General features: G+C 65.2%; 3 protein-coding genes across 9 annotated transcripts in view; all 3 read left to right on the forward strand.

Moving 5' to 3' along the window:
• The window catches only part of DUSP23 (dual specificity phosphatase 23), a 54,986-nt gene extending 46,135 nt beyond the window's left edge, over positions 1-8,851 (forward strand). The window contains exons 1-4 of one of the 4 annotated variants that reach the window (XM_069878889.1): positions 6,874-6,927; positions 7,647-7,919; positions 8,072-8,253; positions 8,672-8,851. In XM_069878889.1, coding sequence (XP_069734990.1) covers positions 7,650-7,919; positions 8,072-8,253; positions 8,672-8,699 — 480 coding nt within the window. In that variant the 5' untranslated portion in view covers positions 6,874-6,927; positions 7,647-7,649 and the 3' untranslated portion in view covers positions 8,700-8,851. Of the gene's footprint in view, positions 1-6,873; positions 6,928-7,595; positions 7,920-8,071; positions 8,254-8,671 lie in introns of those variants that run through there. The other 3 variants (XM_069878893.1, XM_069878890.1, XM_069878888.1) reach the window with 3 other exon arrangements.
• On the forward strand, positions 644-5,973 carry APCS (amyloid P component, serum). Of its 3 annotated transcripts, XM_069878838.1 has the most exons (3): positions 644-1,178; positions 1,635-1,686; positions 5,053-5,973. In XM_069878838.1, exons 1-3 carry the CDS (start codon positions 1,158-1,160, stop codon positions 5,670-5,672), a joined length of 693 nt encoding a protein of 230 aa, XP_069734939.1. In that variant the 5' UTR covers positions 644-1,157; the 3' UTR covers positions 5,673-5,973. The 3 variants fall into 3 exon arrangements, with proteins under 3 accessions (XP_069734939.1, XP_069734938.1, XP_069734937.1); XM_069878837.1 differs by lacking the exon at positions 5,053-5,973 and having other exon boundaries at positions 1,635-3,118; XM_069878836.1 differs by lacking the exons at positions 644-1,178; positions 1,635-1,686 and adding an exon at positions 3,130-4,839.
• A 2,858-nt stretch (positions 8,852-11,709) lies between the features above and the next one.
• Positions 11,710-26,184, forward strand: IGSF9 (immunoglobulin superfamily member 9). Of its 2 annotated transcripts, XM_069878704.1 has the most exons (20): positions 11,710-11,924; positions 12,937-13,128; positions 17,175-17,327; positions 17,421-17,572; positions 17,679-17,796; positions 17,973-18,114; positions 18,302-18,447; positions 18,625-18,767; positions 18,843-18,983; positions 19,075-19,191; positions 19,991-20,141; positions 20,260-20,383; positions 20,465-20,640; positions 20,760-21,010; positions 21,558-21,642; positions 22,337-22,507; positions 22,703-22,748; positions 23,774-25,081; positions 25,668-25,813; positions 25,935-26,184. In XM_069878704.1, exons 1-20 carry the CDS (start codon positions 11,873-11,875, stop codon positions 26,129-26,131), a joined length of 4,011 nt encoding a protein of 1,336 aa, XP_069734805.1. In that variant the 5' UTR covers positions 11,710-11,872; the 3' UTR covers positions 26,132-26,184. The 2 variants fall into 2 exon arrangements, with proteins under 2 accessions (XP_069734805.1, XP_069734804.1); XM_069878703.1 differs by having other exon boundaries at positions 25,668-26,184.
• The last annotated feature ends 1,633 nt before the right edge of the window (positions 26,185-27,817 follow it).

Below are 27,817 nucleotides of genomic sequence, written 5' to 3' on the forward strand. Positions count from 1 at the left end.
AGCCCCCACCGCTGGCATCCAGCCCCTGACTCTGCTCCACCTGCATTATCAGCCCCTAAAGGCAGTTCCCCTGCGCCCCCAGCCCCGCTGCCCTCCAGGGATGCTCCCACCCATGGTCCCCAAGGCCACCAAGTGCCACTGGGTCCCCGCTGCGCTGGGCTTGTTGCCTCCCGCAGCCTGTGCTGCAGGCTGACCTGACAGGATCCGGCCTCCTAGCAGGGTGTCCTGAAGAAGAGCTGTGGGTTTTCTTGCCGTATCGGGGGCTGGAAAGCTCTGCGAGCCTGGGTCGTGCCGCTACGGGGTCCCCTCGGCATCCCGTGCCCACAACGCCAGCCCAGAACCGAGTTGGGCATCCCTGGGATTGGAACTGCACGAGTGAAAGCAGCAACAGGAGCGTCCACACGGCAGGGGAGCCTCTACATACAATTCCTAATTAATCCAAAGTGTTCTGCCAAGAACTGATTGTTTCCTGCTTGAGAAATTGCAGGCTTGGGCTGGTGGCTCACCGGCTTTACCGGCAGCGCTAGCCCACCCGTTTCCTTCAGGTCCTGGCAAAGGGGATTGCCCAGCCAGGAGGGCTGCTAGGAGCCAGGCAGCTCTTATCTCCTTCCTGCAGTCCTCTGCCTCCTTTTTCAGTGGGAGGAAGAGCCTGAGAGAGAGGGAGCAGAGTTGGCACAAGCGTGCAACGTGTTTCTTGGAGAGCGAGCACTGCTGGGCACAACACCTAGCGGAGAGTGTGGACCTCTGAGCGAGCACTCCTGGGCACAAAACCCATCGGAGAGATCGTGCACCCCTGAGCGAGCACTCCTGGGCACAGCACCCATCGGAGAGAGTGTGGAGCCCTGAGCAAGCACTCCTGGGCACAGCACCTGTCGGAGAGCATGTGCACTTCTGAGTGAGCACCCCTGGGCACAGCACCCATCGGAGAGATCGTGCACCCCTGGGCACAGCACCCGTCGGAGAGATCGTGCACCCCTGGGCACAGCACCTGTCGGAGAGATCGTGCACCCCTGGGCACAGCACCCGTCGGAGAGATCGTGCGCCCCTGGGCACAGCACCTTGCGGTGAGGATGCGTAGCTGAGCGCTTTCCACCACATCCAGCACCCAGTGAAGACCCCAAACACAGAAGTGCGGGTGCCACCCTGGGACACACGTCATGGGCAACTGCATCGTGGTGGTGAGTGTCTCTCCCCTCGCTTGCTGCTTCTTCCCAGCGGTTTCCCATCCTGCTGGGTCTAAGGGTTGGGGCCACGGGGGTGCACGGCGGTCAGCAGGACCACAGCACTGGCAGCAAACACTTGCAGATGGCTCGACGGGGTTGGAATTCACCCGCTGTGGGGTCTGCAACCCTTCTTGGAGGCTGCAGGAAAATTTGGGTTTTCACACACAGTGGGGCCACCTTGAAACAATCCCTTGTCCCCAAGGTATCAGCTGCAGGCAGGCTCCCTCCTCACAGCGTGTTCCTCCCTGATAAATTGCCCTGCTCAGCCCACACCAGAGCTTTACGCAAATCCCCTGGCACCAGCCAGGGAGCAGCTTTCAGGCACTGGAGGGGACGTCCCAAGCAATGTATGTGGTCACCTACGCTCGGTTGAGCGCGTCCCTACCTGACACCCACTGGTCTTTTTCGCAGAGCCCCAGCATCCTGGAGAGCAAAACCTCCCTGGACCTGCTGGAGATCATGGGTAACTTCTCCTATGACTATATGAACATAACCTCCCCCGACTACGACGCCGCGCCCTGCCACAACCAGTACTGTCCCCGTTTCCAGCGCGTGGCCCCCACCTTCCTGGGCGTCACCTGTGCCGCAGCCGTCCTGGGGACCGGGTTGCTGCTGGTGGCACTGGCCAAGCGGCCCCACGCCTGGAGCTGGCCGCAGAGTCGAGCGCTGGTGGCGCAGCTGGCGCTGGGGATGGGGCTCTTCGCTGCGCTGCTGCCGGCGGTGGCGGTGAGCGCCAGGCAGGGCTGGCGGCTGGGCACAGGGCTCTGCAGGCTCATCCACCTGCTGTGGCACTGGAGCCTCTTTGCGCAGGGCCTGCTGGTGGGCAGCAGCTCCTGCGGCACCGCCTGGTGCCGCTGGGACCCCCGGAGCCGGCGGTTAGCCCTGGCCGTGTGGTCTGGGGCGCTGCTGTTGGCCACACCGGCGGCTCTGGCCAGCGGCACGGTGGAAGACCTAGAGACAAGCTGTGTCCGCCGGAGCGTGGACGTCCTCTCGCCAGCCTACGTGCTGCACCTCGCCCTCTGCCTCTGCCTCTTCCTGCTGCTGCCGGCCGCGCTGCTGGTGGCCACGCTGGCCGTGCCGCGGCTGCGGGCAGGCTGGCAGCCAAGCGTCGGTGTGAGCTGGCTCTTCTTTGGGCTCTGGGTGCCTTACGGCGTGGGGCTCGCCGTGGATTTCCTCCTGCAGGTGCGGCTGCTGCAACCCACCTGCGGCACCTTCCAGCACTTCGACCACGCGCTGGGGCTGAGCGAGGGGCTGGGGGTGCTGCACTGCTGCCTGGGGCCCGCGGCGCTGCTCGCCGCCCAGTTCTGCCGCCGCAGGGCAGGCACCGGCAGCAGCTGCTGAGGTTCTGCTGCCGCGGCCGAGCGCCTTGCGCCAGCCCCTAGCCCCTCTCCCCGCAGCATCCCCCCCAGCCCCACAGCTTCTGCCCCACAGCCAACCTGCCCCTCGCCCCGGGCACCCAACACCGTGGCCCATTATCATAGAATCCTAGAATCAGCAGGTTGGAAAAGACCCATCGGATCGTCCAGTCCAACCATTCCTAACCTGCCTATTATGTGCCAAGCCTGCTGCCCCTCCTTCTCCATCCCCTTCCTTGGGGTCTTAGCCCCCAACATCCCAATTTTTACTCAATGGAGACAGCCCTGGGGTACCTCAAGCATCTCCTGAGCTCCTGGGGGTTTATCAGCCCCAGGTTCCTGCTTGAGCCCCGCAGCTCAGCCCCAGCCCCTGTGCCTCCAAAGGGAGATTCCAGCAGGCAGACGGCGCAGCTGAACCACGAAGCAACAGAGGATTTTTCGCTCTCTCCTGACAAGCCGAGATAAGCGTCACATCCGAGATGAGCCAGTGGGAATTATATACAATACATGCATCTGTCGGAGCCGCTCGCCAAGCTCGGTTAATGGTAGGGGCTGGGGGGCACGAGAGGTGACATCCATCACCTCCGGCCAGGCTGAGGGACGGGAAGCGGGGTGGGTGCGCTTCTCGTCTCTCCAAATGAGCAGGAAAAGCTCATCACGAAGCTCTGCAGCCAATTAGCGGGAAGCAAGGTGATTTGTACCCAGCGCTGGAGGCGTCTGGGCTGTGCTCCTCCCTTCCCACGAGGGACAGCCGCGTGCGGTCACGAGGCAGGCGGGATGTGGAACGGGGATGGATGGGGAGCTGGAAAGGGGCGTGATGGAGAGACACGAGCCTGCAGCCGGGACCCAGCGTGGTGGCACAGGACCTGGGGCTCCTCCCTGGTAAACTGGAGGACTGGCTCGGTGGGGAACAAGCCCATATTGTACCCCAAAAGGGGCTGAGAGCATCCCGCTGTTGCCCTGCCGCCCCATCCCTTAGAGCAGACCCGAGCCAAGCCCCACGTCCCCAGCCTGGACAGCCCAGCACCATCCGCACAGCACCTGGAGCAGGTGAACTCCTCCCCTGTCCCAACCAGGTTGCACCTGGGCAGGGAGAACAGCTCTCTGCACAGCAGGCTCCTCCGCTCACAGGACACACGGACACTCTCAGAGGCTGCCCAGACCTCAGACACCCCAGGAGGACACCAGCCGCTCTGTCACTTGCTTTGCTGTGGCTTCTTCTGCCACCTGGTGCCCACGGCTCTGGCTCTGGTCGGGGTGGGGTGAGCAGAGCCTGGGGATGGGGAGCTGGGGAGGGACTGTTTGCAAAGGCTCGTGATTCTGCTCCTCTCTGGTGAGACCTCGTCTGGAGGGTTGTGCCCAGTTCTGGAATCCTCAGCAGAAGAAGGAGATGGAGCTGTTGGAACGGGGCCAGAGGAGGCTACAAGGATGATCCAGGGGCTGGAGAACCTCCTGTATGTGGACAGGCTGAGAGAGTTGGGGTTGTTCAGCCTGGAGAAGGCTCCAAGGAGACCTTATAGTGACCTTCCAGTACCTGAAGGGGCTCCAAGAAAGCTGGGGAGGGACTGTTCACAAAGGCTTGGAGTGATAGGATGAGGGGCCATGGGGATAAAATAGAGAGGGGCAGATTTAGACTGGACATAAGGAGGAATTTCTTCACTCTGAGAGTGGAGAGGCCCTGGAACAGGCTGCCCAAGGAAGCTGTGGCTGCTCCATCCCTGGAGGGGTCCAAGGCCAGGTTGGATGGGGCTTGGAGCCCCTGATGCAGTGGGAGGTGTCCCTGCCCGTGGCAGGGGGGTTGAAACAGGATGATCTTTAAGGTCCCTTCCAACCCAACCCGTTCTATGACTCTATGTGCCCGAGAGCTGTGGGTCAGGGCATGGGGGCCGGGGGGCAGCTTCCCCAGTGCCTCTCAGAGAATCCAGGATCAAACCGAGTTGTTCCCAGGGGGTTTTGCCCAGCGGAGAGAGACGAGAGGGCTGAGGAGAATCCACTCGGCCAGGCTGCCCAGGGCACCGCTCCAAGGGGAGCCCCGTGCAGGCGGGTGACCTGGGGTCTCGCGGTACGGCCGCGTGACAGCGTGAAATCGCTCCTCCCGAGCTGCTGGGGACGGGATTGGGGGGGAAGGTGGCTCCCCTCCCACCCTCTGGTCCATAAACCCGGTGGGGGCTGCCCTGGTCCCTCAGCACCCGCGACCATGGCCCAGCCGCAGCTCTGGCTCGCCGTCCTGGCCGCGCTCACGGGCATCGTGGCCCAGGAAGGTAGGGATGATTCCGGGCAGGTCTGGGAGGGACACGCAGCAGCTCCCCGAGCCCGGTTAACGTGGCTGGGGGATGCCGGAGAGAGGCTGGGCTCCGCAGAGGGGATGTGAGGGACGTAGAGTCACGCGAGGGGATGGAGGAAGGCTCAGGGGTGGTCAGAGGATGCTGCAGGGCACCACAGCCTCCTGCCACATCCCATCTCTCATCCTCCAGACCTGTACCGAAAGGTATTCGTCTTCCGCAAAGACCCCAGTGATGCCTACGTGCTGCTGAGGGCCAAGCTCGAGCAGCCCCTGCAGAACTTCACCGTGTGCCTGCGGTCCTACAGCGACCTGACCCGTCCCTACAGCCTCTTCTCCTACGCCACCAAGGCGCAGGACAACGAGATCCTCCTCTTCAAGCCCAAGCCCGGCGAGTACCGCTTCTACGTCGGGGGCAAGTTCGTCACCTTCCGCGTCCCTGAGGGCCACGGGGACTGGGAGCACGTCTGCGTCGGCTGGGAGTCGGGCACCGGCATCGCCGAGTTCTGGTTCAACGGGAAGCCCTGGCCGCGCAAGGGGCTGCAGCGCGGCTACGCGGTGGGAGCAGAGGCGATTATCATCCTGGGGCAGGAGCAGGACGCCTTCGGGGGCGGCTTCGACCTCTACAACTCCTTCTCGGGCGAGCTGGCTGACGTCTACCTGTGGGATGTGGGGCTGTCCCCAGCCAAGATGAGAGCTTCATACCAGTCTCTGAACCTGCCACCCGCTGTCCTGGCTTGGAAGAGCCTGAGCTACGAGGTCAAGGGAGACGTGGTGGTGAAATCCCGGCTCCGGGAGCCGCTGGGGCCGTGATTGCGGGTCCAGGGCTGGGGCTGCCTCAGTCCCTGCTCTCCCTCTCCCCTCCACGTCCCCGTCGCCCTTCACCTCTACGACCTGCTGAGAAGAAGGTGCTGTCTGCCACCAAGCATCACGGCAATGAAGAGATGGGTCCCAAAAGCAGCAGCAACGCTTTTTGCCGGGCATTGCAGGGCAATTAATCCACCCTCAGAAAATTCATAGAGTCATAGAATCATAGAATTACCAGGTTGGAAAAGACCTCTTGGATCATCGAGTCCAACCATTCCTATCTGCCACTAAACCATGTCCCTCAGCACCTTGTCTACCCGTCTTTTAATTACCTCCAAGGAAGGGGACTCAACCCCCTCCCTGAGCAGCCTCGGACACTGCCCAATCACCCTTTCCGGGAAACATTTTTTCCTCATGTCCATCCTGACCCTCCCCTGGTGGAGCTTGAGGCCATTCCCTCTCGTCCTGTCCCCTGGCCCTTGGGAGAAGAGCCCAGCTCCCTCCTCTCCACAACCTCCTCTCAGGGAGCTGGAGAGAGCAATGAGGTCTCCCCTCAGCCTCCTCTTCTCCAGGCTAAACCCCTCCAGCTCTCTCAGCCGCTCCTCTTCTTCTCCAGCCCCTTCCCCAGCTTCGTTGCTCTTCTCTGCACTCGCTCCAGAGCCTCAACATCCTTCTGGTGGGGAGGGGCCCACAACTGACCCCAGGATTCGAGGAGCGGTCTCCCCAGGGCCGAGGCCAGAGGGAGAAGAACCTCCCTGGCCCTGCTGGCCACGCCGGGTCTGATCCAAGCCAAGATGCCCTTGGCCTTCTTGGCCCCCTGGGCCCCTGCTGGCTCCTGTTCCACCAACCCCCCCAGGTCCTTCTCCTCCAGGGGTCCCAGAGATGGGGGGGTCCCTGGTGTCATCGTGTTCGGGGGGGCATGGGGAGCAGCCCAGTGTCACGATATAGGGGGGGGGGGAAGGGGAGGGGGAGCTAGGGGGGGTGTAGGGGGGGGTCCCAATGTCACGATATGGGGGGGGGAAGCATCCCAGTGTCATGGGGGAGTGGGGAGACGTCCTGGTGTCCTGGGAGAGAGGGAGTTAAGGGGGGCATGGGGGGGGGTCCCACTATCACAACTGGGGGGGCATCTCGGTGTCTAGAGGGGGAGGATCTGGGTGTCCGGGGGGAGGATCCCGGTGTCCGGGGGGGGAGGATCCGGGGGGAGGGGCCTGTCCGGTCTCCGCCCCCCGCGCTTTGGCCTCCGCCGGGGACCCGGTGCGGGGTGAGGACAGGGGGGTCCTGAGGGTCTGTCTGAGGGGTCCCGGGGCTCTGAGGGTCCTGGGGGTCTGTCTGAGGGGTCCCGAGAGTCCTATAGGCTTGGGGGTTTGGGGGGGTCTGGCTGGGGGTTCTCAAGGGTCAGAGGCTGCTGGCTCAGGGGTCCCGAGGGTCTTGGAGTCCTGGCTCAGGGTTTCTTGAGGCTCCCGGGGGTCCCAAGGGTCTGACTCGGGGGTTCCAGGGGTCCTGGGGGTCTGGCCAGGGGCTCTTGGGGGTCCTGGGGTCCGTATTAGTGGTCCTGAGGGTCCCTAGGGTCCTGGGGTGCTGCCTCGGGGTTTCTCAGGGGTCCTGGGGGTCTGGCCAGGGGCTCTCGGGGGTCCTGGGGATCTGGCCAGGGGATATCAGGGGCCCTGGGATCTGTCTTAGTGGTCCTGAGGGTCCCAAGGGTCCTGGGGTCCTGGCTCAGGGTTTCTCAGGAGTCCTGGGGGTCTGGCTCAGCGGGGTTGGGGGTCCTGGGGGTCTGTCCAGGGGCTCTCGAGGGTCCTGGGGGTCTGGCCCGGGGCATTTGGGGGTTCTGGGGGTCTGTCCAGGCACTCTCAGGGGTTGTGGGGGTCCTGGGGGTCTGGCTAGGGGCATTTGAGGGTCCTGGGGGTCTGTCCGGGCTCCCCAGAGCAGCCCCATCCCCTGGAGCATCGCAGGGCAGGTGCCCGGTGCTGGTCCCCGCAGGCGATGGGGGCGTCCAAGCCCCCCAACTTCTCGTGGGTGGTGGAGGGGCGGCTGGCAGGCCTGGCGATGCCGCGGGAGCCGGGACATTACCAGTTCCTGCTGGGCCAGGGCGTGCGGCACCTGGTGTCGCTGTCGGAGCGAGCCCCCCCCCACCACGGCTGCTGCCCCGACATCCAGCTCCACCAGCTCCGCGTGCCCGACTTCACGCCCCCGACGCCCCGGCAGATCCAGAGCTTCCTGCGGCTGGTGGAGGTGGCCAACGCGCACGGCGAGGTACGACACGGGTACGGCACACCGGGGTGGGGGGACAGCCCGGGAGAGGTTATAGCGAGGGGGGATGCTGGGGAGCAAGGTGGGGGCCGCAGCAGGGACCCCCCATGCCGCAGCACGTGCCGCCGCGGTGATGCTGCGGCGCTGCCGGGCAGGCCGTGGCGGTTCACTGTATGCTGGGGCACGGCCGGACGGGCACCATGCTGGCGTGCTACCTGGCGAAGGCGCAGAAGATGAGCGGCGGCGACGCCATCCGAGAGATCCGGAGGCTGCGACCCGGCTCCATCGAGACGCGGGAGCAGGAGCAAGCCGTGATCCAGTTCTGCCAGCGCCTCGGGTAGGTGCAGCTCCATCGCCGCCTGAGGATTGGGGTTGTTCAGCCTGGAGAAGAGAAGGCTCCGAGGAGACCTTAGAGCAGCTTCCAGCACCTGAAGGGGCTCCAAGAAAGCTGGGGAGGGGGTGTTCACAAAGGCTTGGAGTGATAGGATGACGGGGAACAGGGATAAACTGGAGAGGGGCAGATTTAGACTGGACATAAGGAGGAATTTCTTCACCATGAGGGTGAGGAGGCCCTGGAACAGGTTGCCCAGGGAAATTGGGGCTGCCCCATCCCTGGAGGGGTTCAAGGCCAGGTTGGATGGGGCTTGGAGCCCCTGATGCAGTGAGAGGTGGCCCTGCCCATGGCTGGGGATGGGACTGGATGGGCTTCGAGGTCCCTTCCAACCCAAACAATTCTTTGATGTGCCCTTACACAGCACCAGAGAGGACAGCGAGGAGTCCTGAGCCTCACCAGCTCCCCTCCCCAGGGCAGCCTGTGCTGGACGCATTCGATGGACAATGGTCACCACGAAATGATGAGGGGCCTTTCCCAGCCCCAAGGGGCTGCTCTCTATCCACTTGCACATTAAAGAACTCCCCTGCGACTTCTGTCCAGAGCTGTGTTTGAAGAACCGTGGTTTGAGGATCCCCTTTGCCCCCTGGGCTGCGTTGGTCCTGGCTCCACTCCGGGCACCACCACATGTCCCCGAAGCTGGTCCCTTGCCAGAGCGGTGACACCGCACCAGGGATGGCAACCACGTCAGCACCCGGGGGCCGACCCGGGACGTTGATGCTTAAAGGGAAGCTTAGATGGAATTTAGGCATCTCTGTCCAAAAGTCCAATCCTGAAAATCTCTTCTCAGCTGCTCCTAACCTTGGTGGCATTTAAATCCTAAGTGCAGGAAGTGTCACCGTCCCCGTTCCCGGGCGTGCGGCACATGGCCAGGAGCGCCTGGTGCCGCGTCCGTGCCCCAAGTTGGTGGGGCTGACGGCTCTGCCAGGAGCTCTGTGACCCCCAGACGTCGGTCTGAAACCCCAAAATGTCATCGGCGTCTGTTGGGAATGAAGTGCCAGGGTGGTGGCACCACTGGCAACGTGCCCTGGTGGGGATTTGGGAAGCACCAGCATCACCTTAAGTGGTGCAAGAGCTCTGGTGGCACCTTTCACCTGGGACACAAGGAACGGGAGGGGACACAGTTCTACACGAGGACAGGAGCTATGGGGACAATGGGGATGATGAGGACAATGAGGATGATAGGGATGATGGGGACATGGGGTTGATGGGGATGATGGAGATGGGGACAATGGGGAGAGGGAAGATGGAGACAGGGATGGGGACAATGGGGATGGGGACATGGGGTTGATGGGGACGATGGGGATGATGGGGACAGGGACAATGGGGATGAAGGGGACAACGGGGATGAAGGGGACAATGAGGATGATAGGGACGATGGGGATGGGGACATGGGGTTGATGGGGACATGGGGATGGGGACATGGAGTTGATGGGGACAATGCGGATGGTGACATGAGGATGGGGACATGGGGATGGGGACATGGGGTTGATGGGGACAATGAGGATGATAGGGACGATGGGGATGGGGACATGGGGTTGATGGGGACATGGGGATGGCGACATGGAGTTGATGGGGACAATGCGGATGGTGACATGAGGATGGGGACATGGGGATGGGGACATGGGGTTGATGGGGACAATGGGGATGGGGACACCGGGATGGGACAGCTCTCGCCAGCCCCAGCCTAAGCCCGCGAGAGCTGCAGGGCTCACATGGGCCCATGAGATGCCGGAAAGCAGCTTAACCGCAGAATTATTTCCTCTAACTCCTCTTACTTTAGCTCTGTCCTTAATAGTCTTCCAGGCTCAGGGGGCCAGGCCGGGCCGACGGGGGGGACCACGGACCCCCCTGCCCCAGAGACGAGGGGATGCGGGTGGGGGGCTTTGCCCCAGCGTCCCTGGCTCGGAGCTCAGCCATGCTCCTGGGACTCGGTGGTGCCACGGAGCAGGACCCAGTGCCGCACGCCGTCTGGCATGGCCGCGCTCAGCCATCGATGCCAAGCTCCATCGTGGCAACGGGACACGGGGTGATGTCCTCTCCCCGGTCAACCCTTGTCCCTTGCAGAGCCCCCGGCCTGGCGGGCAGCCCAGCTCCGGCTCAGCCTGGCGGGATGGGGACACCGTGCCGGTGGCCGTCCCGGTGCCAGGGACGCATTTAGGATGGGATTAGAGAGGTGGTGGCCGGGACGGGGCAGGGCAGGTGGTCACAGGTTGCCCCGTGGTGGCCCGCGTGCCGCCTTCTGCCGTGGGGCTGAGCACAGTGTGGCCTGGCATAGCGTGGCACGGCACGCCACGGCTCGGCACGGTGTGGCTTGGGATACTATGGATTGGCACAGCGTGGTTTGGAATGGCATGGCTTGGCTCGACATGGCATGGTTTGGCTTGGAACATGGTTTGGCTTGGCACAGCATGGCTTGGCTTGGCTCAACATGGTTTGGCATGGCATGGCATGGCACAATGTGGTTTGGCTTGGCACATGGCTTGGCTTGGCACGACATGGCTTTGTTTGGCATGGCATGACGTGGCTTGGCACAGCATGGCTTGGCTTGGTACAACATATCTTGGCTTGGCATGGCATGGCTTGAGTCAACATGGCTTGTCTTGGCACGGCATGGCTTGGCAGAGTATGATATGGTGTGGTGTGGCAGGGCAGGGCTCGGCATGGCACGCCTTGGTATGGCATGGCTTGTCGTAACATGGATAGCTTGGCAAGACACGGCTTGGCTTGGCATGACATGGCACGGCTTGGCTTGGCTTGGAATGGCTTGGCTTGGCTTGGCATGGCATGGAATATCTTGGCTTGGCTTGGCTTGGCTTGGCTTGGCTTGGCTTGGCTTGGCATGGCATGGAATATCTTGGCTTGGAATGGCTTGGAATGGCTTGGAATGGCTTGGCTTGGCATGGCATGGAATATCTTGGCTTGGCATGGAACGGCTTGTCTTGGCTCGGCAGGGTGTGTTGCAGTTGGCGGGCTCAGCACAGCCCAGTGCGGCTCAGCCCAGCAGACACCACGCACGGTCAATGCTCCGGGCCGTGTCCCCCCTTTGTCCTCCCCCATGTCCCCCCTTTGTTCCCCTCCATGTCCACACCCCCCCCCCTTCAACTACCACTCAACCCCCTTGTCCCCCTCCGGACTACAACCCCCAGCACCCCCGCGGGGCCGCGCCGGGACTACAACTCCCATCATCCCCCGCGCGCCCCGCGCTGCCATTGGTCGCTTAGCGACGCCCCCGCCTCCCGCTTCCGATTGGCGGTCGCCATGGCAACGCGCGGGGGGGGCGGGGCGGGGCGGGATGGTCCCCGCGGGCGCCGCACGTTTGTTTGCAGCCGCCCGGGACGGAGCAGGGGGACGGCGGGGCCGGGCCGGGCCGAGCCGAGCCCCGCGGAGCCGAGCCGAGCCGCGCCGGGCCCCGCCGAGCCGGGTATGAGGAGCGCTGCGGCTCGGAGCCGCCTGCCCGCCCCGCGCGGGGCCGGGGCGCGGGCCGCACGGCGCCTCCCGCCGCTCCCCGGCAGCTGAAGGCGCCGCCCCCGCGCTCGGTCCCCGCCGGAGCCAGCCCTGTGCTATGCGGTGGTGGCTGCGAGCCGCCGTCCTCAGCCTGCTCGCCAGAGCGGAAGGTGCGGGCGGCCGGCGGGATGGGGGGCTGGGGGGGACTGGGGCTGGGGGGCTCGGGGGCTCAGGGGTGACGAGGACTGGGGGGCTCGGAGGGGACTGGGACTGGGGGGCTGAGAGGTGATGGGGATTGGGGGGCTCAAGGTGACGGGGATTGGGGGGCTGGGGGGGACTGGGGGGCTCGGGGGTCACTGGGACTGGGGGGCTGCGGGGCTCAGGGGTGACTGGAATCGGGGGGCTCGGGGTCTTGGGGGTGACCAGGGAGCTCGAGGGTGGTCGGGGGGCTCGGGAGTGACTGGGATTGGGGGGCTCAGAGGGGGCTGGGGTCTTGGGGGTGACCAGGCAACTCGAGGGTGGTCGGGGGGCTCGGGAGTGACTGGGATTGGGGGGCTCAGAGGGGGCTGGGGGGCTCGGGGGTGACCAGGGAGCTCGAGGGTGGTCAGGGGGCTCGGGGTTGACTGGGACTGGGGGGATTGGAGGTGACCGGGGGGCTCAGGGGTGACTAGGGTTGGGGGGCTCAGAGGTGACTGGGGGACTCGGAGGGGCCTGGGGAGCTTGGGGGTGACCAGAGGGCTCAGGGGTGACTGAGGTTGGGGGGCTTAGAGGGGCACAGGGGTCTCAGAGGGGACCGGGGGGTTCGGGGGAGACCAAGGGGGGTCAGCGGTGACTGGGGGGCTCAGAAGGGGCTGGGGGGTGGTTGGCATTGGGACCTGGGGGCGACTGAGGGGGCTCAGAAGTAACCGGGGGGCTCGGGAGTGACCGGGGGGCTTGGGTGAGGCTGGGACACTTGGGGCTGAGCAGGGCTGGGGGACTCCGGCAGCTCGGGAGGGGCTGGGGGGCTCGGGGGTGGTTGGAGCTGGGGGTCAGGATTGGCCGGGGGGCTCTGGGGGTTCGGGGCTGGCAGAGGGGACTCGGGGGTGGTGGAGCCTCAGGAGTCGTGGGGACCATGTCTCTCGGGGGGTGCTGGGGGTCTGGATCCCCACCTCACCGCCACGCTCACCCCCCCGGCCCCCGCAGGCAGCAGCCAGAGCGAGCCCCGGGCCGTGGTGGGGCGAGTCGGGGAGAGCGCGGTGCTGGGCTGCAGCCTCCTGGGCGCCCACGAGACTCGCCCTCCGCTCTACGTGATCGAGTGGGTCCGCTTCGGCTTCGTCCTCCCCATCTTCATCAAGTTCGGGCTCTACTCGCCGCGCGTCGACCCGCAGTACATCGGTGAGTCCCGCGGCGCCGAGGCTGGACGCGAGGCTGGACGCTAGGCTGGATGCGGCGCCCGGCGTTGGCGCTCGCCGTGGCTGGGCCCCAGCCGAGGGCTGCCGCTGTCACACCGCATTAATCACGCTCCCCGGGCTCTCCCTCGGCTCCGGGGGGTGGGAGGGGATGCGATGGGGCTGGGGGTGGCTCTGCTGCAGGGCAGGGTCCCCTCCTGGTGCCGCAGCTGCCGGGGTAGCCAGAGGAGGAGGCAGGTGGGATGCGGGCACCTGGCTCCCGGGATCCCGTCCGGGATGGAGGGCAGGAGAAGCTCCCCAGGCAGCCGTCACCGTGGCCTCTGGCTACGCTTTCCGCTCGGGAATGAGGACAGCCGAGTGCCCACCTGCTCGTGCCCCGGCTGCGGTATCGTGGCAATTCCTCCTGTGCCGCACCGGGGCCGGTGACGCCGCGATGCCACCTCAGCCCATGCCGGGTCGCTTGAAGGTTGAGCCTGGGGAGGGGATTTTGGCGAAGCTGCTAATTGCCGGTGCTGGGCTGGCTGGGATTTGGAGCAAAGCTGCGCCGGGGAAGGGCTGCAGCGTGGGAGGGGGATATTCTCCTCTTTACGGGATATTTAAAGTGAAGCAGCGGCAGACCTTGAGGGATCCCTGCGAGCGCAGAGGTGAAGACACCGGGAGCGTCCCTCGGGGACGAGGAAGGGCTGGCAGCTGGCCGGTGGCACCGAAATCCTCCCACGGGACGGGATGGGGAGAGCCGGATGGTGCCTAGGTCAGGAGCCTGCCCTGCCTGAAAAACAGGTGGCAGGTTAAGGTGTGAGCTGACCCCTCTCCTCGCGGCCACGGGCACAGCAGAGCCGGTTTCGGGGCACGCCGTGGCCGCTCCCCACCAGCAGCCAGTGCCCGGGACACCTTCCCTCTGCTGCCAGCCCCGAGCTGGCCCCGTAGAACCCGCGGTGACAACAAACCCTCCAGTGGCAACCAGGCACCTGCCGCCCCAGGAGGCCTGGGCTGGGCTCCTGTCACCTGAGCCTGGCTTCGAGGGGCCCCTGGGCTGCAGGAGCTCCAATTACTGCAAAAAAGGGCTTGGCAGCATCCGAGGGATGGATGCCTCCAGGATCAGCTCAGCGGGACGGATCAGTGCGGGGGGAAGGGGCTGGCGGCTGAAATGAGGGCGAGGTGGGTGGGCAGGGGGGCTGTGGCTGTCACCATGGCAGCCAGAGGCTGATGCTCTATCGTCTGGGGGGGCTGGAGGCTGATGCTCAATCCTCTGGGGGGGCTGGAGGCTGATGCTCAATCCTCTGGGGGGGCTGGAGGCTGATGCTCAATCCTCTGGGGGGCTGGGAAGGGATGGAAGGAAGGGCAGGGACCATGGGTGCAGGGGAAGGACGAGGTCAACCTCTCCTTCCAGCCTTTCTCAGCAGGTCAAGCGTCACCCAGTGGGACGCGGGAGCCCCTGTTGTCACTCACGACCCTCGTGGGGCAGTTCGGGGCAGCGTAGGGTTGGTGTGAGCTGCAGCTGCCCCCATGGGAGCCCTTGGATTGCTGGGAAGCTCCCCCCCAGGTGCCACCACCCCCTCCCAGCGTCAGCCTGGAGCAGGGCTGGTGGTCCCTGGCGGGGGGGTTGGGGCTGCAGCCCCTTTGTGTCCCTCTGAATGACGGTTGCCAGGCAGTGGGGGATGCTGGTCTGGAGGGCAGCGGAGGTTTTGTTATCGACAGGGTGGTGGAAGAGGAGGGAGGGGGCTGGGGCCAGCAAAGGGGATTAGGGGGAGGCTGGGGGCGTCCCCAGAGCGCTCTGATCCCTTCCAAAGGGACCTTTGTTCCGGAGCCTGCTGCTCCAGCTCCTGCGGCTGCGAGCTGGCAGCTGCGGGCAGGGATGGGGTTTCCCAGGGATGGGGTTTCCAGGAGCTGCCCCACTTCCCAGGGCTCGGCGTGGGAGCTAGTTCTGGGGAGAAGGGTGGGAGGACCCCTCGTCCCACAGGTGTTTCTGCCATAGCTCCCATCCCTCCTCGTGTTCGAGGTTTGCCTGGGGCGTTGCTTAGTGCTCCCAGTAGGAGATGCTCCGAGGCACCCAGACGGGTCCCTCTGTCCCCACGCCTCCTGCCCAGGAGATGCTGTGGGTCTTGGTTGAATCTGGCCACGCAGAGAAGCATGAGGGGTGGGAGCTGGTGGCTGCAGTGGCTGGGAGAAGCTCCAGGCACTGTTGGGAAGGATTTCCACGTGTTCATGTGCCTAATTTGCACAGGATCCCGTCATAGAATCATAGAACAGTTTGGGTTGGAAAGGACCTCAAAGCCCATCCAGTTCCAACCTTTTCCATGGGCAGGGACACCTCCCACTGGATCAGGGGCTCCAAGCCCCATCCAGCCTGGCCTTGAACCCCTCCAGGGATGGGGCAGCCACCACTTCCCTTGGTAACCTGTTCCGGGGCCTCTCCACTCTCGAAGTGAAGAAACTCTTCTGCATGTCCAGTCTAAATCTGCCCCTCTCCAGTTTATCCACATTGCCCCTCGTCCTATCACTCCAAGCCTTGTGAACAGCCCCTCCCCAGCTTTCTTGTAGCCCCTTCAGGTACTGGAAGCTGCTCTAAGGTCTCTATGGAGCCTTCTCTTCTCCAGGCTGAACAACCCCAACTCTCTCAGCCTGTCCTCATACAGGAGGTTCTCCAGCCCTCACATCATCCTTGTAGCCTCCTCTGGCCCCGCTCCAACAGCTCCATCTCCTTCTTCTGTTGAGGATTCCAGAACTGGACACAATCCTCCAGATGAGGTCTCACCAGAGAGGAGCAGAGGGGACAATCCCCTCCCTCACCCTGCTGGCCACAATTCTCTTGATGCAGCCCAGGACACGGTTGGTTTCTGGGCTGCGCGTGCATGTTGCTGGCTCATGTCGAGCTTCTCATCAACCAGCCCCCCAAGTCCTTCTCCTCAGAGCTGCTCTCATCACATCATCCTCCAACCTGGATTGAAAGCGGGGATTGCCCCAACCCAGGTGTAGGACCTTGCCCTTGGCCTTGTTGAACCTGCTGAGGTTCTCCCAGCATCACTTCTCCAGCCTGTCCAGGTCCCTCTGGGTGACATCCCGTCCTTCTCTCCAGGAAGCTCAGGTCCTGGGGACTCTGGGATGTCACTGGGAGCATCTTAGGCTGCTCTGGTGCCAAGAGCTGCATGCGGTGCTGCCCGTGCCGGCGGCTCAGCCCACGTGCCGGGCCGGGAACTGCTCTCTGGGTTGGGTCTGGGGGCGCAGAACCCGGGGTGCCGCGCGGTGGGTGCTGCCCGTGCCCCCTGCTCGGGGCTGAGCCAATTGCCTGCTGCACGCCTGAGCCGATTATGGCTCTGATAATAGCCCGCGGGATTAAAGAGCTGCGCTCGCTGTCGCTTTGTGCCCTTATCCTCCTCCTCATCAAAGAGGCCGTGGGGCGCGGGGACGCCGCCGGCTTGGAACGAGAGCCCCCCAAACCAGGAGAGCCCCCTGTCTCCATGCCCTTTGCAGGGTCCTGCAGCAGTGCGAGCCCCTGTGAGGTGGACGAGGGGCTCGGTCTGGCCTCCCCTGTGCCACCCGGAGAGGGGACGATGCGGGGGTGCCCGAGGCTTAGCAGGGCTCCTAAGGGTGAGGCAGCCGGGGGGGCTCCCGGGGGACAGGACGGATGAGGTTGTGGACGAAGGGTCCCGGGAAGGCGAGGGAGGGATGCAGGGAGGGATTTTGCTGGTGGCTCGAGCGGGCGGTGGCATCAGCTCTTGGTGGGAGCGATGCCCAGGGGACCCTGCTGAGCATCGTCCTCCCAGTTTCCTCGACAGCAGCAGGAGGTGTGGAGCTCAGCGCCGGTGTGACCCCGGCTTTTGTCTGGCGCCCGTTCCCAGCCCCCTGCAGCCAAGGCTGGAGCGGCCTGAGCACGGCTTGCCCCGACCCGGCCGCTGCCAAGTGGGGCAGGCGCTGGCGGGGAAGCCGCTGCGCCCACGATGGGGCGAGAGCCGCGGGGAGGCGGGAGGCCTGGGGACACAGCTGTCCCCTGGCCAGCAACGCCGCCAACCACGGCTGCTTCTGGGCACGCAGGGCGCGTGCGGATCGAAGAAGGCGCCTCACTGCGCATCGACCTCCTGCGAGCCGAGGACCAGGGCTGGTACGAGTGCCGCGTGCTCTTCCTCGACCAGCACAGCGCTGACGCCGACTTCCAGAACGGCACCTGGATCCACCTCACCGTCAACGGTACCACTCGATCCCTCCTCAGTTGTTGCTCTGCCTGACGCGGCCGAGGTCTCTTCCAAGGCCGGGGCTGAGGGTCTGGATTTGTCTTCCCAGCACCCCCCACCTTCCTGGAGACACCCCCTGCGTTCGTGGAGGTGAGAGACCAGGACCCGCTGAGCCTTACTTGCACGGCTGTCGGCAACCCCCAGCCTGTTGTGGTCTGGAAGAGGAGCGACGTGGCTGTCCAGAGCGGGGACACGGTGCAGGTGGGGACAGCGAGTGGCTCGTGGGGCAGCCAGACGTGCAGAGCAAAGCAGTGTGCTGTGGGCACCCACCAGCACCACCTTCCCGATCCCCCTGGTGCCGTTGCAGGTGAGGAACGGGACGCTGAGCTTCGCCGTCGTGGAGCGCGCCAGCGCGGGCACCTACACCTGCCACGCTTCCAGCAAGGAAGGCACCGTCACCCACACCACCCACGTGCTCGTGCAGGGTAAGCGCGGGCGCTCTCCTGGCCCTGTGGGCTGCCGCGGGGCTGCTGCCGAGGAGCACAGAGGGCTCCGCGCTGTGGGGTTGGTTTGGAGGCAGGTGCAGAAACGAGGGGTGCTGGGAGCGGCTCGGCTGGCCCCTGCCTGCAGCCCTCACCGTTCTCCCTGCCCCGCGCCGCAGGGCCACCCGTCATCGTGGTGCCACCCCAGAATGTCACCGTCAACATCTCCCAAGATGCCTTTCTGGCGTGCCAGGCTGAGGCGTACCCGGGAAACCTCACCTACTCCTGGTTCCAGGGCAGCACCAACGTCTTCCACCTCAGGTACAGCAGGGACAGGGATGGCACGAGGCGGCTGTGGGCTCCTGCCAGCGGCTCTGAGGCTGATGGGGGCGGCTCCACAAAGCCTGGATCAGAGCACACTGGGCTCGCTGTGAGCACGGCAGGGAGTTTGCTCATCCTGGGATGGTGGAATGGTCTCACTTGGCCGCTGCCCTCCTCTTCCCTGCAGCCGCCTCCGTGCTCGGGTCCGCGTCCTGGTGGATGGGAGCCTCTTGCTTCAGCAAACAACTCCGGATGACGCCGGCAAATACACCTGCATCCCCAGCAATGGGCTGTGGAAGCCGCCTTCTGCCTCAGCCTTCGTCACAGTGTTGTGTAAGAGCCCTGCAGCCCCTTGTGAGGCCACGGTGTCACCAGCCCTGCTTGCAGAAAGGTCCCTCTGGGCCAGCCGGGGGGTCCCGCAGGCTGTGGTGGGAAGGGGATGTCGCCTCAGCTGGCAGCGGGACCCCAGCCACCCTCACGCGGGTCCCAGCACCCTGTTTGTCCTCGCAGATCCAGCACAGGTGACCAACATGCTCCCTGAGACCCCCCTCCCCAAGGGGCTGCAGGGCGTGATCCGCTGCCCCACCAGGGCCAACCCCCCCCTGCTCTCCGTCAGCTGGACGAGGGACGGACGCCCGCTGGAGCTGGGCAAGGTACGGCCGCCTGCGCCCTCCCCGGCCTCCCACCCCGAAAACCCCTCGTCCTGACGTCCCTCGCCCCTCTCCCAGCTCCCTGGCTGGTCCGCGAGGCCCGACGGCTCCATCGTCGTTGCGACGGGGAACGACGACGCGCTGGGGCTGTACACGTGCACCCCCTACAACAGCTACGGCACAGCCGGCGAGTCCCGGCCCACGCGTGTCCTGCTGAAGGTGAGGTCGAGCGATCGGGTGCGCTGCGAGCAGTCCCAGTGTGCTCTGTGCCCTGACACCCAGCCCCCCACCATCCCTACCTCTTTTCCAGGACCCCCCAGCCTTCACGGTGCGCCCCAAGGAGGAATATTTCCAGGAGGTGGGCCGGGAGTTGGTGATCCCCTGCGCAGCCAACGGAGATCCCCCACCCACCGTCACCTGGCTGAAGGTAGGACCTGCTGAGCCCTCCTGGAAGGGAGACACTGCCCTTGGCCCCTGGGGTATCACTCTTAGGGCAGGTGCTGCAGGGCCACATCTCCTGGTTCCTGCAGAAGAAGGGGTTTTGCTTGTGTTGCCCTCTAAGAATCCAGGGCAAAATCTTGCTCTGTGGTTTCTACACCAGCCCCAGGGCGCTGGGTCCTGTCAAGCGCCTCTCTGGTGAGACCTCATCTGGAGGATTGTGTCCAGTTCTGGAATCCTCAACAGAAGAAGGAGGTGGAGCTGTTGGAATGGGTCCAGAGGAGGCTGCAAGGATGATGTGAGGGCTGGAGAACCTCCTGTGTGAGGACAGGCTGAGAGAGTTGGGGTTGTTCAGCCTGGAGAAGAGAAGGCTCCATAGAGACCTTACAGAGAGGCCTTCCAATACCTGAAGGGGCTCCAAGAAAGCTGTTCGCAAAGGCTTGGAGTGATAGGACGAGGGGCAATGTGGATAAACTGGAGAGGGGCAGTTTCAGACTGGATATAAGGAAGAATTTCTTCACTCTGAGAATGGAGAGGCCCTTGTACAGGTTTCCCAGGGAAGTTGTGGCTGCCCCATCCCTGGAGGGGTTCAAGGCCAGGTTGGATGGGGCTTGGAGCCCCTGATCCAGTGGGAGGTGTCCCTGCCCATGGCAGGGGTGGGACTGGATGATCTTTAAGGTCCCTTCCAACCCAAATGATTCTCTGATTCCCTGAGGCCCGAGGTCCGTGCAGAGCAGCTGGTGGGCTGTGTGGTCACCCACTGTCGGTGTCCGTGTCTTTCCGAACAGGTGGGCAGCACAGGGACGAGCGGTGCCCAGGTGGATGGGAACAGCAGCCTTGTCTTCCGGCCCCTCATCAAGGAGCAGCACGGCATCTGGGAGTGCACGGCCACCAACCAGGTGGCCAGCGTCAGCACCGCCACCTCCGTCCACGTGCTGGGTGAGTCCCTCGTTGTCTGCAGGTGCTGGGCTGGCCCCTCTGTGCTGGAAGGGATGGACAACAGGGGCATTTCCAAGCCGCTCAGTCCAACAGGTGTTCTCCATGCTTCCCCTGCCAGGTACCAGCCCTCACGCTGTCACCAATGTCTCTGTGCTGCCCCTCTTGCTGGCAGCCAACATCTCCTGGGAGCCGGGGTTTGACGGAGGATATTTCCAGAGGTTCAGCGTCTGGTACACGCCGCTGTGAGTCCCCGCAGCCAGAGTCTGGCCTCCCACACCTCCTCTGCCCTCGGCTCCGGACTCATGACTCCCACGTCTCCTCAGGGCGAAGCCTCCGCACCGGGCCCATCACGACTGGGTGTCGCTCTCGGTGCCGGTGGGGGCTCAGCACCTCTTGGTGGAGAATCTCCAGCCAGACACGAGCTACCAGTTCAGTGTCCTGGCCCAGAACAAGCTGGGCAGCGGCCCCTTCAGCCAGATTGTCACCTCCGTGCCCCGGGGTAAGAGGGGTCCACACACTCCCCAGAGCATCCCCTGTACCTCCGGAGCCTTCAGGCGCCTGCGAGGCTCCTGATTCCGCCCTGCTCTTCTCCCACACCAGCATCCTCTTTCTCCTCAGGCTTCCCAGTGACCACAGTGCCTCCAGAGCCGCCGGCCATGACCATGCGCGTCTTTCTGTCCCCGCCGCAGGCTCTGACCGCCAATGAGACTGTGCGGGGGGTCCTGCTGCAGTGGGAGCCCCCGGCGCAGTTCTCGGTGGCGCTGAGCGGCTACGCGCTGGAGCTGCGGCAGGACAAGGGCGGCTGGGAGGTGCTGGACCGCTCCATCCCCGGCACCAACACCCAGGTCCTCGTGCCGGGACTCATCAAGGTGGGAAGCTCACCGAGCGCTCCCTTATTGTGGGACTCGGATCCTTATTGTGGATCTCCTACCCGGCGCTGGGATATCCAATGATGCCCCAGAGCCCCTCTGCTCTGCTGGGCTTGGCTGGCCACGGGGTGGAGAACAGGAGGAGCGGCTGAGAGAGCTGGGGGGGTTTAGCCTGGAGAAGAGGAGGCTGAGGGGAGACCTCATTGCTCTCTGCAACTCCCTGAGAGGAGGTTGTGGAGAGGAGGGAGCTGGGCTCTTCTCCCAAGGGACAGGACGAGAGGGAATGGCCTCAAGCTCCACCAAGGGAGGTGTAGGATGAACATTAGGAAAAAATCTTTCATGGAAAGGGTCACTGGGCAGTGGCAGAGGCTGCCCAGGGAGGGGGTTGAGTCCCCTTCCCTGGAGGGGTTTAAGGGCCGGGTGGACGAGGTGCTGAGGGACATGGGTTAGTGATTGATGGGAATGGTTGGACTCGATGATCCAGTGGGTCTCTTCCAACCTGGTGATTCTATGATTCTATGAGGCTAATGGCCTTCTGCTCCCTCAGGACGCCTTCTATGAGTTCCGACTGGTGGCCTTTGCTGGCAGCTACATCAGCGATCCCAGCAATACGGTGAATGTCTCCACAGCAGGTAAGGCTTGGGCTGCCACCCGCTTGCTCTTCACACCCTGAGGACAGAAACCAGAGGTGTAGAGCACCCAGCACAGCCTAGGATCTTCCTGAATGGAAACATCTCCCACGCTTCCACCCCTGAGTGTCCCTGCTGCGAGAGCAGGGGACGCACAGCCCAGAGCAAGGACACTGAAGGAACACCCGTCTCCATACGTGGATCTGGTGTGACTCAAGTAACAGGGGACAGGACGAGAGGGAATGGCCTCCAGCTCCACCAGGGGAGGTTCAGGCTGGACATTAGGAAAAAATTTTTCACGGAAAGGGTCACTGGGCAGTGGCAGAGGCTGCCCAGGGAGGGGGTTGAGTCCCCTTCCCTGGAGGGGTTTAAGGGACGGGTGGATGAGGTGCTGAGGCACATGGGTTAGTGATTGATGGGAATGGTTGGACCCGATGATCCGGTGGGTCTTTTCCAACCTGGTGATTCTATGATTCAGGTCTCACAGACCAGGTAGCAGGAGAACTCCTCTCAGAGCGTCCTTGCTCCTGGTGCCCGCCACGGGTCCGCCTGGCGGCAGAGCAGCCCAGAGGGGTGGAAGCTGAGGCTTTGCTGTTTATCCCTGAGGTGCCAGCGATGCCAGGGAGGCTGAGCCCCAGCCGTGCCGGCACGCTCTGCGGGTAACCGAGCCTCTGATGGTGTGTCCTGTCTGCCCCAGGCATGGAGGTGTATCCGTCCCGCACCCAGCTCCCAGAGCTCCTGCCGCAGCCGGTGCTGGCCGGGGTGATCGGGGGGATCTGCTTCCTCAGCGTGGCCGTCATCTTCAGCACCATGGCCGCCTGCATCATGAACCGCCGCCGCGCCACCCGCATCCAGAAGCGAAGGCAAGGTAGGAGCTGGCTGGCCGTGAGCCCTGGATCCCGGGGCTCCTAGGGAGCTCCAAGTCCCCGAGGAGGGGACGGGCCAGCCCAGGCCTGGGGGGTCACCGGGGGCAGTCACAGGGCTGCGCGGGTGCCGCTGTCGCCTCATCATCACTTTGAGTTGCTCGCTGTGTGATTCCCCTTGTGTTCTCATGACCTTCCAGATCCACCACTCGTCTTCTCCCCCAGCAAGAAGCTCCCACCTCCACAGTAAGTCATTCCATGCCACGCTCCATCCCCATCCCGCTCCCTCCCTGTCTCGCTGCACTCCCCATCACCCAGAGAGCCAGGCTGGGGGCAGGTGGAGCCCCTGGTGCTGCTGGCCGAGCACTGGCGGCAGAAGGGGTGTTAGAAACGGGGTGTTGGCATCAGGGAATGCTGCGGGCAGGGTTCTCCAGGGAGTTTTGGCTGAAGGAAGGATCAGGAACCGCAGGAGCAGGGCTGTCAAGCCGGCAGCAGCAGTGCAGGGTCATGTTGGTCTGCTGGTCGATGAGAAGCTTGACATGAGCCGGCAACATGTGCTCACAGCCTGGAATGCCAACTGTGTCCTGGGCTGCAGCAAGAGAAGTGTGACCAGCAGGGCGAGGGAGGGGATTCTGCCCTTCTGCTCCTCTCTGGTGAGACCTCATCTGGAGGATTGTGTCCAGGTCTGGAATCCTCAGCAGAAGAAGGAGATGGAGCTGTTGGAACGGGGCCAGAGGAGGCTACAAGGATGATGCGAGGGCTGGAGAACCTCCTGTGTGAGGACAGGCTGAGAGAGTTGGGGTTGTTCAGCCTGGAGAAGAGAAGGCTCCGAGGAGACCTTAGAGCAGCTTCCAGTGCCTGAAGTGGCTACAAGAAAGCCAGAGAGGGGCTGCTCACAAAGTCTTGGGGTGATAGGACAAGGGGAAATGGGCGTAAACTGGAGAGGGGCAGATTTAGGCTTGAAATAAGGAAAGATTTCTTCATTTTGAGGGTGGTGAGGCCCTGGAACAGGTTACCCAGTGGTGGCTGCCCCATCCCTGGAGGAGTTCAAGGCCAGGCTGGATGGGGCTTGGAACCCCTGATGCAGTGGGAGGTGCCCCTGCCCATGGCAGGGGTGGGACTGGATGATCTTTAAGGTCCCTTCCAACACAAACTATGATTCTGTTGCCTGCTGCCAGATGTCCAGCATGAGCTCTCCTGGCACTTGGAGGCAGCTGGACAATCCCAGAGCTGAGACAAAGCTGCTGCAGCATCTCCCTTCTTCCTTCCAGCAATTCTCATGGCTCTGGTAGCCCGGACAGCACCGTGAAGCTGAAGCTGCAGCCGTCTCCGTGCCGGAGCCTGCGCCGGACGCTGCTGTGGGGCGAGAAGGCTGGCACCAGCCTGGGGCTCAGCATCGCCGGGGCCGGCTCCCGCTACGCCGTGTACGAGAGCCACGTCGGGGAGCACGTGCCGCTGGAGCGCATCTGCCGCGGCCCCGACGGCCGCTTCGTGGTGGAGACGGACACGCGGCTGCAGGAGAGCAGCCTCGGCGCGCTGCCCTACGAGCCGGAGCCGTACCCACGGCGTGACCCGCCGGCAACGCAGCCCGAGCCCTACCTGCAGCTGCCCCCGGAGGAGGAGGAGGAGGAGGAAGAGGAGCCCATCTGGCGCAAGGCGGTCTCTCTGCGGCAGCCTCGCCGGAGACCCCGGGCTGCCGGCCACCGCCAGGGCCGCTACTTCGGCTACGGCAGCAGCAGCCCCGTGGACGAGGCGGCCGCGTTGTGCATCGTCAACATCAGCCCCGTGGCCTCGGCCGCCACTCTGCCTTACAGCGCCGCGGAGCAGCCGCGCGACGCCAGCGCCGAGCCCTGCGGGGGCCCTGCCAGCGCCCTGTGGGACTCGCTGCCCCTCGAGGGCTCCCCGCGGCCGCCCCGCAGCCCCCCGGCCTCCCCCGGCCCCGCGGTGCAGAGCGGGATCCTGCAGTACCTGAGCCTGCCCTTCTTCAAGGAGATGAGCGTGGACGGCGAGTGGCCGCCCCAGGACGAGCCGGCTGAGCCGAACCGCGCCAGCCGGCAGCCGGAGCCCCCTGCCAGCCCCCCGCCGCCGGGCTCCCCGCAGACCGCGGGGCGGACGCTGTGCCCGGACTGCATCGACACACGTGCCAACGCCACCTCCACCGCTTTCCTGCAGCCGCCGCCGCTGCCGCTGGGTCCTGCCAAGGCATCGCTGCCCGGCACCGCCGCGTGGGCCGGCTCGCCGAGCCCCGGCTCACAGCCCCCGGCCCGGCCGGCTCACCACGCGCTCGCCAGCGGCAGGACTGAGGTTGTGCCCTCGGCGGGCACCGAGCCGCCGGGCTGGGCACCGGGCAAGCCGCCGGAGCCTGCCGCGCCGGAGAAGCTGCCGCGGGGCAGCTTGACCAGCCAGAGCAGCGGCCGGGGCAGCGCCTCCTTCCTGCGGCCCCCGTCGCTGGCACCGTCGCTGGGGGGCAACTGCCCGGGCCCCCCGCTCGGCGACGGGGGCAGCTGGCACAGCAGCGGCTCGGTGCCCGAGGAGGGCAGGGGCAGGACCGAGCTGGCTCTCGGCAGAGCTGGGAAGAGGTGAGCCGTGGGCAGCGTGCCGGGAGGAGCCGGCTCATGCCAGGGCAGCTCTCGGCTTGTCCCACGGCGCCCTGGAGAGGAGCCGCCCTGCTGCCTCCCTGCCCCTGGGGACTCCCGGCTGTGGGGGTCCCCAAAATCCCAGCCCTTGGGGACACCTGGCTGTGGGTTCCCCGCCCCTGGGGACACCTTGAGTGGGGTCTCCAAAATCCCAGTGCCTGGGGACACACGGCGTGGGGTCCCCAAAATCCCTGCCTCTGGAGACACCTGGCTGTGGGGTCCCCAAAATCCCTGCCCCTGGGGACTCCTGGCTGTGGGTTCCCTGCCCCTGGGGACTCCTGGCTGTGGGGTCCCCAAAATCCCAGCTCCCGGGGACACCCAGCTCCTGGGGATACCCTGAGTGGGGTCCCCCCCATCTCAGCCCCTGGGGACACCTGGCTGTGGGGTCCTCCCCTTTCCCAACCCTTGGGGACACCCTGAGTGGGGTCTCCAAAATCCCAGCTCCTGGGGACACCCAGAGTGGGGTCCACCCCATCCCAACCCTTGGGGACGCCGTGAGTGGGGGCTGTTCTGACACTCGTCCCTGCAGGAGGAACACCTCGGTGGACGAGAACTACGAGTGGGACGCGGATTTTGCCCTGGAGTCGGACATCCTCGAGGCGCTGCAGCTCTACCGCCGCGGGGACACGGCACGACCCGTCTCCACCATCGCCCTGCGCGACCTGGAGCGGCAAAGTGAGTGCGGGACCCCCCGGACCCCCAACATCTGCGCCCCAGGGAGCTCCTCCAGCCCTTCCCACCGGAGGCCGGTGGGACACGGGGGTGGCAGGAGCCGGACGCCGTCATCTCCCCGCAGAGCCCGGTCCCCGTTCCTCCCCGGCGAGCTCGGTGTCGGCGGAGGCGTTGGCGGCGGGCGCGCAGCCGGAACGTTCCAGGGCCCCTCGCCAGGAGCCAGCGGCTTCGAGGCGCCGCAGGGAGGTGGCCCAGCAGCGGCGGCAGCGCCTTGGCCCCCGCGGGTGCGCCGAGCGCTTCGAGCTGGCCACGCTGCTCTAGGGACCCCCGGGAGGATGCGGGGGACGAATAAAGAGGCGTGAGAGCAGCACCGGATCCGGCTCTGGGGCACCCACCCCCTCCTTGGGGCACCCTACCCCTAATTTGGGGCACCCACCCCCTCCTTGGGGCACCCAAACCCAAATTGGGACCCCTCACACACACTTTGGGGCACCCACCCCCTCCTTGGGGCGACCCCCCAGGGTCCTGCCACTCCCCCCCCCACCCCAAACACCCCATCCTGCAGCTCCCTGGGGCGCAGACCCCCCCCCCCCCCCCCCCTCGTCCCCCCTTGTCCCGTCTCCCTTATCCCACTGCATCCCCACCCCTGCTGGTGCCCCCCAGCTTCCCAGTTCTAGCATCATCATTCCACTTCCCCCCATCACCCCAGTTCCCCCCATCATCCTCCCAGTCCCCTCAATCCTACCAGTTCCCCCCATCCTCCCAGTCCCCCCCATGCTCCCAGTTCCTCAGTTCCCCCCTTATCCTCCCAGTCCCCCCCATCACCCCAGTTCCCCCCATCACCCCAGTCCCCCCCATCACCCCAGTTCCACCCCCCCATCATCCCAGTCCCCCCCCATCCTCCTCCCAGTCCCCCCTCCCCTCAGCCCGGGGGGGGCGGGGCTCCCAGGGGGCGGGGCCCGCGCGCCTCATTCCCTTATATGGTCAATGCCGCGCGAGCGCGTCACGTGGGCGGAGCCGGCGACTGCGTCACCGCCGGGGGGGGGGCGCGGGGGTCGCGCCGGGTCACAGCGGGTCCCCCTGGGCCCCCCCCCCACCTCCTGTCCCCCCATGTCCCCTCCTGCCTCCCCCCGCCCCTCTGTGTCCCCCCCATGTCCCCCCCCGCCCCTCTGTGCCCCCCACATCACCTCCTGCCCCCCCATGTCACCTCCTGCCCCCTACATCACCTCCTGTCCCCGCCACCTGCCCCACTCTGTCCCCCCCATGCCACCTCCTGCCCCCCTTTGTCCCCCCGATCTGCCCCTCAGGGTCCCCCCCAGCTCTGTGTCCCCACACCCAGCCTACGTCGGGTGCCCCAGCCTGGGGCACGACCTACCATCGTGCCCCCCAGCCTGGCTTCATGTCCCCCAAGCTGCATCCTCGGGGTCCCCACGTGTCCCCACCCTGTCCCCCGGCTTGTCCCCTGGGGTCCTGCCTGTGTCCCCCCCAGTGTCCCGCCCTCCCTGCCCCCCAGCCCTCCCCGAGGTGCCACCCTCCCCTGTCCCCTCCTCCTCACCCTTTCACCTCATCCTTCCTGTGTCACCCCTGCCATGTGCCACCCTCGTGTCCCCAAAGCCACGGGGACACCCCACTGGTGACCCCCAGGGGAAACCCACAACCGGGGGGGGGGGGGACACCAGAGACCCCAAACCCACCCCATGGCACCCACGGCGCGGGAGGGGACACCCCGAGGCTGGTGCCACCAGGTGTCCTTGCTGGTGGCACCGGGGCTGGCTGCGAGCGAGGGTGCCGAGCCCGGATTTGGGGTGCTGGGGGCAGATTTGGGGTGCGGGGGTGGATTTGGGGTGGCGGTGGCGCCGCGGTGGCCCCTGCCACCCGTTCCGGAGGCGGCCGGTGGCTTGTGGCCGAGGTTTGTTTGTTGTTTCGGTTGTGCTTCCCATGGTGACGGGGCTTGTGCAAGCGCCACCGTCCCCTCCCTGCGCCACCGGGGACACGCGGCCCCGCACC

The sequence above is a fragment of the Phaenicophaeus curvirostris genome, chromosome 29, assembly GCF_032191515.1.
Source record: "Phaenicophaeus curvirostris isolate KB17595 chromosome 29, BPBGC_Pcur_1.0, whole genome shotgun sequence".
In the NCBI taxonomy this organism is placed as follows: Eukaryota; Metazoa; Chordata; class Aves; order Cuculiformes; family Cuculidae; genus Phaenicophaeus; species Phaenicophaeus curvirostris.

Bases quoted from the DNA above. Each gene is read 5' to 3' on its own strand.
- IGSF9 (XM_069878703.1), top strand. From the start codon at position 11,873: ATGCGGTGGTGGCTGCGAGCCGCCGTCCTCAGCCTGCTCGCCAGAGCG. The intron at 18,768-18,842 runs GTACGGCCGCCT...CCCCTCTCCCAG, and splicing joins GCCCGCTGGAGCTGGGCAAG to CTCCCTGGCTGGTCCGCGAG. The intron at 20,641-20,759 runs GTAAGAGGGGTC...CTTTCTCCTCAG, and splicing joins TGTCACCTCCGTGCCCCGGG to GCTTCCCAGTGACCACAGTG.
- APCS (XM_069878836.1), top strand. From the start codon at position 4,431: ATGTGCCCGAGAGCTGTGGGTCAGGGCATGGGGGCCGGGGGGCAGCTT. The intron at 4,840-5,052 runs GTAGGGATGATT...CTCATCCTCCAG, and splicing joins GGGCATCGTGGCCCAGGAAG to ACCTGTACCGAAAGGTATTC.